This window comes from Microcaecilia unicolor, chromosome 2, assembly GCF_901765095.1.
Source record: "Microcaecilia unicolor chromosome 2, aMicUni1.1, whole genome shotgun sequence".
Lineage (NCBI taxonomy): Eukaryota > Metazoa > Chordata > Amphibia > Gymnophiona > Siphonopidae > Microcaecilia > Microcaecilia unicolor.
In genome coordinates, this window is record NC_044032.1 from 261,650,168 (window position 1) to 261,662,786 (window position 12,619).

The following is a 12,619-nucleotide window of genomic DNA, read 5'->3' on the forward strand; positions in this document are numbered from 1 at the left end:
TCTAGACCAGTGCTTCCCAATCTTTTCTGTGGCTGTGACGCTATTGTCCCCCCTTCCTCCTCCCCCCCCCCCCCCCCCGGAGGTGCAGCATAATGATACACCTATGGAGAGCCCACCTAGGTTGTGACCACAAAGGCAAGCTTTGTGACCCGATTTGGAGTCCTGACCCACAGTTTGGGAGGATTTGCACTAGACTGAATTGTTTAGGTGGGAGTTGGGGGTGCAAATTAGACACGAAGGAAAGTAAGCCAAAATGAAATTTCCAGACATCACGTCCACACAGCAAGGGTTAATGCATGCAGCCCAGGTGTGCACCTTTCTCTGCCATTGCTCTGCATGCTGTTACGGGTCATAACAAGGGATTTTGGGGCACAGAAGTGTTTGATGGTCTCTTTCCTCATCCCTCTACGGTGCAAGCTAAAAATAAACCTAGTCAGTTTCAGGCAGGAACAACCCCCCCTGTATCATCTACATCAGTGATCTCTCCAGGATTAACATTTAATGACTCAGAGATCAGATCGCTGCTGTATATGGATAATCTGCTAATTTATCTCTTGCCCTGGACAGTTTGCACAATAAACTACTTCCGCTAGAGACCGACAACAGATCATGGATACTATAGTTAAATGTGGAAAAGAGGAAAGACAAATCTCCAAGGCAAATTGAAATCTGGAGCACACTACAGATTAAGGACACTGGGCTGGATTCTGTAAACGGTGCTAAAAATTTGGCATGAAAAAAAATCTGTGCTGGATAATATAACCCTTGGAGCAGTGGCGTACCAAGGGGGGGCAGTGGGGGCGTTCCGCCCCGGGTGCACGCCGCTGGGGGGGGGGGTGCCGCGCGTCTGTTGGCCGAGTCTGCTCGTTCCCTCCCTGCTGCTCCCTCTGCGCAGAACAGGTTATTTCCTGTTCCGGGGCAGAGGGAGCAGCAGGGAACGAGCGGACTCGGAGCCGACAGGCACGCGGCACCCCCCCCCCCCCAGCAGCTAAAAATACACCCGGGGGGTCGCGCTGCACCCGGGGTGTAATTTCACCGGGGAGGTGTCGAGCTGCACCCAAGGGGGGTGTAATTTCGCCGGGGGGGGGGGGGCGCATCCACCCCGGGTGTCAGCCAGCCTAGGAACGCCACTGCCTTGGAGCAGGGACCCGTTCGACCAGGCATGCCCCTCCCCCTCCCACTTTGCTTCCCCCCCCCCCCCCAATACTTCATCAATCAATAACTCTTCTGCACACAATTGTGGGATAACCATAGGCCACAGCTTGATTTATTAACAATTTAAAACTTTCAATTAACATCAGTAAAGGATAACCCCCCCCCCCCCCAAGCTACAGTTGTCAAAGCATAACATCGACAGCTGCCCCCCTCCGCCGCTCATCTTGATAGCAAAGCAGAAACTTCCATTTCCTGCTGTCACCGCAACTCTTCCTCTTCCCGGCTCCGCTCTAACAGCAAGAGCCCTGGCCAAGAGCCATGGCCTTTGTGGACCTCCACACGTTTATTCCGGGTCACCCGACCCGCCTTTAATGCCCTGGCTCATCCCCATGCTGCGACAAATCCAACGCCATTCACCTGAAAAACAGAATTCTACAACACAACAAAGGAAGCCTCGCTCCCTCAATTAAATGTGAGGGCGGGAGGGAGGGCAAAGTCGCCTCCGAGGATCAGGAAACACCCTGAGCCTCGGAGGAAGCCCGGCCTTTATTCCCTCCCCACTGCCCCGCCCCAGGCCACCTCTCCTCCAATCGGAAGCAAGAATCGGGCTCAAGGGCTGGCTGGCTTCTTTTAATCCAACCAATCCTTCAGCTCCTGAGCCCTTTGGCCGAGAACACTAGCCCCCCCCCCCCCACCCCCACCCATGCACTCTCTCCTTCCTGCCCAGAACCTTCCCAAACAGGCCCAGCCCTCGTTTAACTGGGCCCGTCGAGACAAGCTCTCGGGCCTTTCTTTCTATCAAGGATGTTCTGGGATGGGTTCCCTTTATAGAATAGGACTTAGCACCAGGATCTGCATTCAGCTTTGGGAGTGAGGATTTATACCAGCTGAAATCAGGTGTAAATTCCTGCGCACAAGTTGTGACTAGAGCTGAACAATTCTATAACAGTGGCATAGCTACGGGGGGCCTGGCCCCCCTTATTGGCTCTGGGGCCCCTGGCTTGGCTGGCGGGGGTTGGAGACCCCTGCCAGCTGAAGCATTTGTCTAGTGCTGGTCTCCGCCGCATTGCCCGCCCTGCTGTTCCCCTCACATTGCGTACATGCTCAGTTTCACTAAAAAGAGCATGCATGCAATGTGAGAGGAAGAGCAGGGCGGGCAATATGGCAGAGACCAGCGCTGGACAAACGCTTCAGCTGGCAGTGGTCCCCAATCCCCACCAGCCACGCTAAGGGCTCCGATGATAATATCACTCAATTGCCATGGAGAAAAGACTGCTGTTAGGGGGTGGCAAACAAGGCGATTGCCCTGGGCCCCCATACTACAGGGAGCCCCCAAACCTGCAACATGCTGAAGAAGGCATAGGCTGAAGTCTAGCTTTGGGGCCCCTTCCTCAGTTTCTGCCCTGGGCCCCTGAATGTCTAACACCAGGGCCACCGAGAGGGGAGGGGGCAAGATTCCCCCTGGCCTGGCCTCCAAAGGAGGCCTGGCGCCAGGGTCTGTTTCTCTCCTGCTCCTGATGGGAACCGGATGATCGCATTAGCACAATCACCTGGGTCCCGACGGGAGCAGGAGAAAGGTGTCAGGCCCCCCTCAGAGGCCTGGGAAGAGCAGACAGATTCCAAATTGGATTTGGGGCCCTGGTTTGGCTGGCGGGGATTCCCAAGCCCCGCCAGCAGAAGCTTTCCTCCAGCGCTGTTCTCCGCCGCATTGCCTGCCCTGCTCAGTGCTTTCCCTCACGTCACGCATGCTTGGAAATTGAGCATGTGGGCAGACTGGATGGACCATGCAGGTCTTTTTCTGCCGTCACCTACTATGTTACTATGAGGGAAAGCACTGATCAGGCGGAGAACAGCACTGGAGGAAGGCTTCTGCTGGCGGGGTTTGGGGACCCCTGCCAGCCAAGGTATGTGGAGTTGCGGCAGGGGGGCAGGGAGGTGGGACAAAATGTGCCCCCCCACACGTTTGCTCCAGCCTCCCCCCCCCCCCCCAATCTTTCAAGTCTGGCTACACGTATGAAGGCAGGGGTGGCCCGAACAAATGAGCGAGCGAGGGAGAGGCGGCAACTGCAACTGCATCCTGAGGGGGTGGCTGAGGCCATCTGTGTCTCTCAGCGGCTCTGTCTAACACCAGCCCTGACAGACAATGTCAGGAAATGGTGCACACTCTTTAAGAACAGTGTACACCACTATCAGTCAATGACAACATCCCTAGGAAATACCTTATGCATCTAAGTAGCTGTTGTGGTAAAGTTGCTACTTACCGGAGTGTATTTGCAGAAGGCACAGTCTCGAAAGGGTCGTGTTGTAGGTGTGGTGCGAGCTGACCTGAAAAGCAAGCATGCACTTCTGGATTTGAAACAGCAATACACATGCACTGTAAGAACATTAATATTTACATCTTCTCCAAGGCAGGTGTGCTTTTCACCTAGTTGCACATCTGGACCTGGGGTTGGCAGGAGTATTGAGGTGGAATGAGACCTCTCTAGGGTTTAAAACCGGCTCAGAAACGTAAAAGTTAGTGCTTTCTCGTTTGACTTTCTAATTGACTTCCTCTGGATATCTACCCCCTCATCCTATAAACTTGCGTGCATGACGTGCTTAACGTGCAAAAGTATGCGCCTAAGGTCAGTTGTGCACATAATGTGACAGACTAATTGGATGCAATTGGTGCTAGTTGACACTAATTAGCTGTTACGCACATAACTGCCCTTAGTCAGTATTCTATAAAATATGTGTGCAAAATCCATAGTATGCAGCTGCAGTGGGGGAGGGTGGGCATGGATCAGGGTGAGGCATGGGCATGTCAGGGTTCACCCTGGGGGTCAGCACCCAAGAAAAAGATCTAGGTGTCATTGTAGATAATACGCTGTAAACTTCTGCTCAGTGTGCGGCAGCAGCCAAAAAAGCAAACAGGATGCTAGGAATTATTAGGAGAGGGATGCAAAATAAGATTGAGAATACTACAATGCCTCTGTATCGCTCCATGGTGTGACCTCACCTTGAGTATTGCGTTCAGTTCTGGTCGCCATATCTCAAAAAAGATATAGCGGAATTAGAAAAGGATCGAAGAAGAGCGACCAAAATGATAAAGGGGATGGAACTCCTCTCATATGAGGAAAGTCTAAAGAGGTTAGGGCTCTTCAGCTTGGAAAATAAATGGATGTGGGGAGATATGATTGAGGTTTACAAAATCCTGAGTGGTGTAGAATGGGTAGAAGTGAATCATTGTTACTCTTTGAAAAAGTACAAAGACTAGAGGACACTCAATGAAATTACTTGGAAATACTTAGGAGGAAATATTTTTTCACTTAACGAATAGTTAAGCTCTGGAACTCATTGCTGGAGGATAAGGTAACAGCAGTTAGTGTATCTGGGTTTTAAAAAGTTTTGGACAAGTTCCTGGAGGGAAAATCCATAGTCTATTATTGAGATGGGCATGGGGGAAGCCACTGCTTTCCATGGGATTGGTGGCATGGAATGTTGCTACTAATTGGGTTTCTGTCAGGTACTTGTGACCTGGATTGGCCACTGTTGGAAGCAGGATACTGGGCTAGATGGACCATTGGTTTGACCCAGTATGGCTACTCTTATGTTCTTACTAGGAATAAATGCCCGTTTCTGAGGGCAATGAAACGGGCGCTAGCAAGGGGCCCCCTCCCTCCGAGCTACTTGCCTTGTTCGGTGTTGGCGTCGCTGTGTGTGGGTAGGGTTTTGGGGTTTTTTTGTTTGCTGCGCCTCCGTGGCCGTGCCTGTGGCGTTTCGGTTTCGGGCCTCGAGTGTTATAGCTCCGCCCTCGACGTCATGACGTTTTGACACGAGGGCAGTGCAGACACTCCAGGGCACACCGGATATCTCGGGCGCCTCAACTTCCGTGGAGGCTTCAGAACGTTGGGGTTGCCTTTTATATATATAGATGTGTTGTGCACACAGGTTATTGAATACTTTCAGCTACGCACCTAAGTGCCTGCAGTTCGACATGAGCATTTCCATCAGCCGTTTGACTAGCTTAAATGTTTGCACCTAATAAATACAGTTGCCATTATTTATTTATTTTCAAATTTTCTATTCCACACTATCTTGACGATTCTAGGTGGATTACAAATCAATTTACACAATTTAAAAAGTATGAGACAAAACATACAAACTAATTTTTTAAAAAATGAGAAAATGTCCAGGTATCACTTTAATTTAAAACATCATGAAGTCTCTTTATCAAACTCATATTTTCAGATTAAAGGCCTGATGACACAAAAAGGTCTTTAATACAACTTTAAATTCTTTCAAGTTCCTCAGAGACCAAATTTTTGCTGGTAAATCATTCCATATTTTATGTCCTGCAACATAAAATATAGATGCTTTATTCTCCTTAAGCAGTATCATATGAAAAGATGGCACATCTAGCAAATTATTTTTTTTTTTGTTACATTTGTACCCCGCACTTTCCCACTCATGGCAGGCTCAATGCGGCTTACACGGGGCAATGGAGGGTTAAGTGACTTGCCCAGAGTCACAAGGAGCTGCCTGTGCCTGAAGTGGGAATCAAACTCAGTTCCTCAGTTCCCCAAGACCAAAGTCCACCACCCTAACCATGGTCATGATGGTTGTGTAAATGCAATATAGACGATACTACTGATGAAATTTTGTTAATCATACTTTGCATGCCTAACATTTGGCTATCTGTAGCAAATTACCCCTTCCAATTCTGTAAAATTCAGCACTTACACATGTAGGTTGCAAAATTGTCACCTCACCTTACATGTGAAAGTACAGGCACTTGCATGTTCAAAACCCCGAGTGATGTTGCTGTTTTTCGAACTCGTTCCTTCATAAAATGGCTAATCCCACTGCACTTTCCGGCACTTACATGCATATTTCCTGAACCCTTAACATTATTTTACAAAAGAGCTAATTGTGAAATACAGTCTTAGACTTCTCTTTTCCTTCCTGGACAACCTGTTCAAAATCAGGCTTTTAGTCTCACAAGTTTCACCCATTGTTAATATTCAGTCCTCTTCAGTTTCCTCAGAAAGAGAGGGTCTGCTAACAGTCTATTCAAATGGCTTTTGTTTTCAAAATGAAACAATAAAAAATAGTCTCAAAAAACGAGCTGTTTTTGTTCTATTTGTTGCATTATTGGAAATTAAATAACAATGAAAGTTTAAAAACCCCAGAAGAATAAATAGATGCTCAAAATAAAAAAAATCTTTATTCTTCATTGACACAAACCTGAAAACAAGGATTGCAATTACAATAGACCAGTTTCCACTGCTTATCTTCATACTGTTCTCTTCTTATCTCTATCCCCAGGGGTTTCAGTGTTCTGCCTGCATCAGGAGCTCACTTCTGAAAATGTTGTAGAGACTCACTGGTCACTCAGGGCCCCTTTTACCAAGCTGCGGCAAAAGGAGGCTGCACTGGCGTTGGCATGTGTTTTTGACGTGCACCGAGGCCCCCTTTTACTGTAGCGGGTAAAAGGTAGGTCTTTCTTTTTTTCAGGAAATGGCCACTGTGGCAAGTAAAATACTAGCCGCGTGGCCATTTTTGGGGGAGCCAATGGATGGCGGTAAGGGCTCTTGCGCTAACTCAGCTGGGCATACATGGTGCTAAAAATATTTTTGTAGCACCGGATATGGTGCGCCCTGGGGTGGGAACTATCCCTGTGCTGCTGTGGTAGCCCGGCGGTACATCTTTTTACCAAGCGGTAAGCCCATGTTGGGCTTACTGCTACTTTGTAAAAGGGGCCCTCAAGGAACTGCAAACAAACAAACAAACCAAAGGACGTATCTCAAAACATCATGGAAAAAACTCCGAAACACTCTTAAGAGAGCTCCGAAAACTCATTCATGGTCAATCTAAGGCCAGAAGCTTCTCAGTCCCTAGAAGTGATCTTCTGTAACTGCAATTTTTGTTCTTAAGTTTATATTAACAAAGAATAAAGAGGTTTTCTAACTACACCACCATTTATTTGGCCTTTATGTTTTTTTAGACTAAATCTTGTGCAGACTTGTTTGCCTCCTTTTTTTTGGATCACGATGCAAAACAGGAACTTTTGTTGAGATTTCTTATTTCATTAAAAATGAAAGCATGTCCCTATCTGACTTATACAGAGCCTGAATCAGTGGTGCATTTTAATGCCAACTTATATTTTTTTCCTCTCTTCTCTTATTTTCTCTGTTTCTCCTTTTGTTCTTTCTTTGTTTTCTTCCCTTTTGCTTTTTGTTCTTCATGGTCTTCCCTTCCTTTGTTTTCTCTTTTAAGGCCTGTTGGAGAACATAGCGGATTTTGAGAAGAGGAAGCAGATCTATGGCATGAACTTCATCCCACCAAAGAAACCCAAAACATTCCTGCACTTAGTATGGGAAGCTCTGCAGGATGTGACCCTTATCATACTGGACATCGCTGCCTTCATATCCCTGGGACTTTCCTTCTATGCACCACCAGAAGAAAGCAATGGTAGGTCTGTAGCCATGCCTGCAGGGAATGAGGGTTCCCACATACCGTTTTCTGCAAAGAATGCTGGGAAAATACAGAAGCCCTCTAATTCTAGAAAGCTGCATGCCCAAATTTGCGACTAACGTGGAAATTTGTGCGCACAAGGTATAGAATAAGGTCATTTGCATTCGTAACTTAATTAAGGAGTCCTTTTACAAAGAAGTGGTAGGGCTACCGTGCGTGTAGCACATGCCAAATTGACACTATCGCCCAGTTAGTGCCAGGGGCGTAGCCAGTCTTCGGCGGGAGGGGGGTCCAGAGCCCGAGGGGAGGGGGCACATTTTAGGCCCCCCAGTGCTGCGGACCCCCCACCCCACCAATTTTGACCTTCCCGATGCCACCACCACCTTTGACCCCCCCCCCCAGCGCCAACCCTTTCGACCTCCTCTTCCCGCCACCGCCAACCCTCCCCCGCCGCCGCTGTTGGGTACCTTTGCTGGTGGAGGTCCCCAACCCCCACCAGCCGAAGTCCTCTTCTCCAGCGCGGCCGCGTTGCTGATCTGCAAGGGCAGGCTTCTGTTTCTGTGAGTCTGACGTCAACGTGCAGGACGTCAGGCTCACAGAAACAGATGCCTGCCCTTGCAGATAGTCGGCTGGCAGGGGTTGGGGACCCCCGCCAGCAAAGGTACCCGATGGCGGTGGCGGTTGGGGAGGGTTGGCGGTGGGAGGGGAGGTCGAAGGGGTTGGCGGCGGAGGGGGGGCAGGGCCAAATCTACGGGGACCCGTGCTCCCGTGGCCCCATGTAGCTACGCCTCTGGTTAGTGCAACCACCCAATGGTAATTTCGAAGTTGGCGCACGCTGTTTCCCACGGTAGAAAATATTTTTTTATTTTCTACTGCAGGGGGCGTTCCTAGCGATAATTGGCAGTGAGACCACTTTGGCATGTGCTGCATGAGTACTTCATGTGTAGTGCGTGAGCCCTTACTGCTAGGTCAATGGGTGGCGGTAAGGGCTCAGGCAGTAAATAGCCGCGTGCTACTTTTAATTTTAGCGCATGGCCATTTACTGCTCCCATTAAAAAGCCTTTTTCCCATCCAAAAACACGTGCCCACACTACCACAGGCCACTTTTTACCACATCTTAGTAAAAGGACCCCTTAATAATGAGATGAAAATTGGTGTTAATGAGCACCACATATACCTGACTATAAGTCAATCCCGTGTATAATTCGAGAGCAGTTTTGGCAGTAAAAATGGCCAGAATTGGTGTGACCCGGGTATAAGTTGAGGCCACACACAGACCCAAATTTGACACCTCCCCCCCCCCCCCCCCCCCCCCAGCCAACAGGTCTTTCTCCCTGACATGCACACACCCAGACACTTAAACACACACACATAGACTTCTCCCTGCTTCACTCACACCCCAGCACATAGATCCAGCATGCCCGCTCTGCTGCCCTTCAAACACAGAGCCAACATGCCCTCTCTTTGCTGCCCCACGCAAACCGTATCGTGCTGTCTCTGCTGCCCCACGCTCCCACCATCAGCAAAACCTATCATGCCGTCTTTGCTGCCCCACGCTTTCGCCGTCGCCATGTACCTTGAATCTCAACTCTCTTGTATACAGCAGTAAACTGCCCGAGGTCTGCGCCAGAGCACACCCTCTGACTCAACTTCCTGTTTCCGCTGGGGCGGGACAGGTCAAAGGGTGCACTCTGGAACAGACTTCAGGCGGTGTACTGCTGCAGTGTCAGTGTTGTATGCAAGATCGTTGAGATTTGAAGGTACACAGTGGGTGGGTGGGCGAGTGGGGTGTTTGTGATACCGCTCATGCTGCCGACAGGGGGGCGGGGGGGGGGGATTACTGCTAATTTGCTTACCTTCTACGGGTGTTACCTGTACATAAGATGACTCCAGTTTTTTAAAGTGATTTTTGGGCCGAAACTTTTCGATTTATAGTCAAGTGTATAAGATAATTGGCCTTAATTGCTGCTAATTGAAACCAATTAGCAGTTGCACCACATCCAGAGCACGCAACTTCAAGTGGGCGTGGATGTGGGAGGGACATGGTTAGGTCAGAGGTGTGTCAGGCAGTTACACGCACAGGTTCTAGAATATTAGCATTTACATGCTTAACTGCCTACAGTTAGGCGCAAGCATTTACACCAGCCATTCAGCTGGCATTAGCCACCTCAATGCAGATTTATGCTAGAATTCTATTACAGCAGTTGCACACACAGCTGCCATTATAGAATTCGAACTTTGTCCTGGCGCTTAACTTTAGGCAGCCTTTTGAGAATTACCCCAAATATGTATAGTCCAGTCATCCTTTAATTATCTGAAGGAAACACATAGAAACTAGTGTGCAAACTCATCTCCAGCCATCAGGGAGTTGGTTTATGAATCTACCGGCCGATATGCAGCACTATTTAACTGGCCAGAAATGTTTCCTGGCTGGTTAAATAGCACTTAACTGGCTATCCAAGAATATTCAGCGGGACCTAGTTGATTATCTCCCGCTGAATTTTCGCAGTCAGAATTTAGCGGATAACTGACTATATCGCGCAATATAGCTTGCTACTCGCAAATGTTATAGCAGGGCCTATCTTTGGCCACTATAAACTTAACTGACCAACGCTGAATATTGACTTGGCTAGTTAAGAAGTTTAAACCAGCCAAAAATAAAATGGATATTCAGTGCTGGTCACCGGAATCGGCCCGGCACTGAATATTCGGCCTCACCGCTGACCGCGGGAGTTAGCCAGGCTGCCTCCCATGGTCTGTTGAAGTAAAATTTTATTACATTTTTAAGGGAAACAAACATCCAAATACAATACAAAATAATAATGCTTTATAACTTCTATTCCGTAAGAGAAACTTTATGATAACAGACAGTTCTTATAAATGTATCGATGATGAAACTAGGTAAAAATTGAATAATGTTATAGTAGTTCAAAAGTTTGAATTGAATGAATTCACAATCTCAAGAAATATACAGATGAAATTGATATGAACTTTGATGGAAATTATATGAATAGTAGGTAAAAAAAAAAAAAAAAGAGAGAAGTGAATAAAAAAAAAAGGGACTTAGATATTATGCTCAGGTGGCTAGTTAGTTGGATTTGACTCCAAAAATTGTTGTAAAGCTAACCAAATTTTATGATTAGACATCTGAAAATTACCAGTATTGGCTGTACAATATCTATGAATTTGTAAGACATTATTCCATCAAAAATGTATATTAAGTTGTGAATTATCCTTCCAACTAGATAGTACGTATTTAAGGGTAATTGCTATCAATGTGCCAAAAAGTATAGATTTGTGAACATCTAAAGAATGGTCTAATGTCAATGAACCAAAGATAATCTTTTTAGGAGTCATAATTTCAGTGAAGTTGAATATGGATGAAATAACTTGCCATGCTTTGATCCAAAATAAATTGGTACAATGGCATTCAAAAATTAAATGGAGAAGAGTACCTTGATGCTCATTACATGACCAACATAAGCTATCTTTCGACAGACCTGCAACCTTCATTTTTTGAGGAGTCCATAAGATTCTGTGATGTAGAATAAAAAAAGAGATTGGAGGAAGTTCCTAATTCATGTTGTAGAAGCTGAAAAGGGCTGTGCTGCAGGCATGCAACTGGAGCAATGGAATGTGAAGATTTCCCTTTCTTCCACTACTCCCTCTCATACATGAACCCCAGAGTCCTCCTTGAAATAATGGGCCTCTGCTAAAGAAATTGTTTGGCTAGCTTAGGGGCCCATTTACTAAAGGGTTGGTGCTCGGCAATCTGGAAGTACCGCCGGGCTACTGCAGGAGCCCAGCGGTAGTTCCCATCCCCAGTGCGCACTATTTCCGGCGCTACAAAAAATCTTCTAATTTTGTAGCACTGGGGCTTACCCGGTGATAATCGGGCAGTTCCCATTACCACCCGGTTAGCTCAGGAACCCCTACCACCATCTCAGTGGGTGGCAATATGGGCTCCCCCCCCAAATGGCTATGCGGTGAGTGTTTTCACTTACCGCACAGCCATTTCTTTTCTTAAAAAAGAAAAGACAGCCTTTTACCCACTGCGGTAAAAGAGGGTTTCAGCGTGTATCAAAAGCATGCGCTGATGCTAGCACAGGCCCCCTTTTACTGTAGCTTAGTAAAAGGACGCCCTTAGTGCTGTGGCCTGCAAGAGACCCAGGTTCATTTCTCAAGGTCAGCCCTCTGTTTCCTGACCAAATTAGGGATAGAGATGCTGCAGGGGCACACTGAAGGGCAGAGTCCCAGCCATCGCACAATAGTGACACCTACTGACCAAAACCCAAGCTTGAGGGAACCGTGGTCCCTGGACTGGCTTGACGGGTGGGGAAAGAGGTGAAAAAAGAGGAGAACATTTTTCAGGAATCTCAAAATAAAGACTTATGGCACCATTATCCTAGCAGAGGCCAGTTGCAATAGAGCTGGTAGCCCAATGAGCAGGAAGAAACAGCAGAACCTGAGATAATAGTAGAAAAAGAAGTCTAACATATCGTTCAGATGGAGAAGATGTCTCAAGGACCAGTCTGCATGTTGAAAGCATAGAATATATATGAAGGACCAGAGTCTTATAGTCATCCAGTGTAATCACTATAATTTTATCTTATCCTGTTTACTTTACCCTTCCCTCTTTGGATGCAGCTTGTGGCAAGCTGTCATCAGGGACAGAGGACGATGGGGAGGCAGAAGCTGGCTGGATAGAAGGAGCTGCTATCCTGCTGTCAGTGGTGTGTGTGGTACTGGTCACAGCCTTCAATGACTGGAGCAAAGAGAAGCAGTTCCGTGGTCTCCAGAGTCGCATCGAACAGGAGCAGCGTTTTTGCGTCATCCGCAATGCACAAGTCATCCAGATTCCAGTGGCGGATCTCCTTGTAGGAGACATCGCGCAGATAAAATATGGTGAGTTACTGCTAAGGGTACAGTAGGGGCAGAGGCCTGACCTTGAATATTGCTCTTGTAATTCTTACTTTCTACACCGCTTCTGCATTTTCTGCAGTCCTCT

General features: G+C 47.5%; 1 protein-coding gene across 5 annotated transcripts in view; it reads left to right on the top strand.

The window, feature by feature from the left end:
• Positions 1 to 12,619, top strand: part of ATP2B3 (ATPase plasma membrane Ca2+ transporting 3) — a 241,941-nt gene that overhangs the window by 54,389 nt on the left and 174,933 nt on the right. For 4 of the 5 annotated variants that reach the window (XM_030194059.1, XM_030194061.1, XM_030194058.1 and 1 more), the window contains exons 2-3: positions 7,414 to 7,608; positions 12,259 to 12,516. In XM_030194059.1, the coding sequence (XP_030049919.1) occupies positions 7,414 to 7,608; positions 12,259 to 12,516 (453 nt within the window). Of the gene's footprint in view, positions 1 to 7,413; positions 7,642 to 12,258; positions 12,517 to 12,619 lie in introns of all 5 variants that reach the window. The other variant, XM_030194063.1, reaches the window with a different exon arrangement.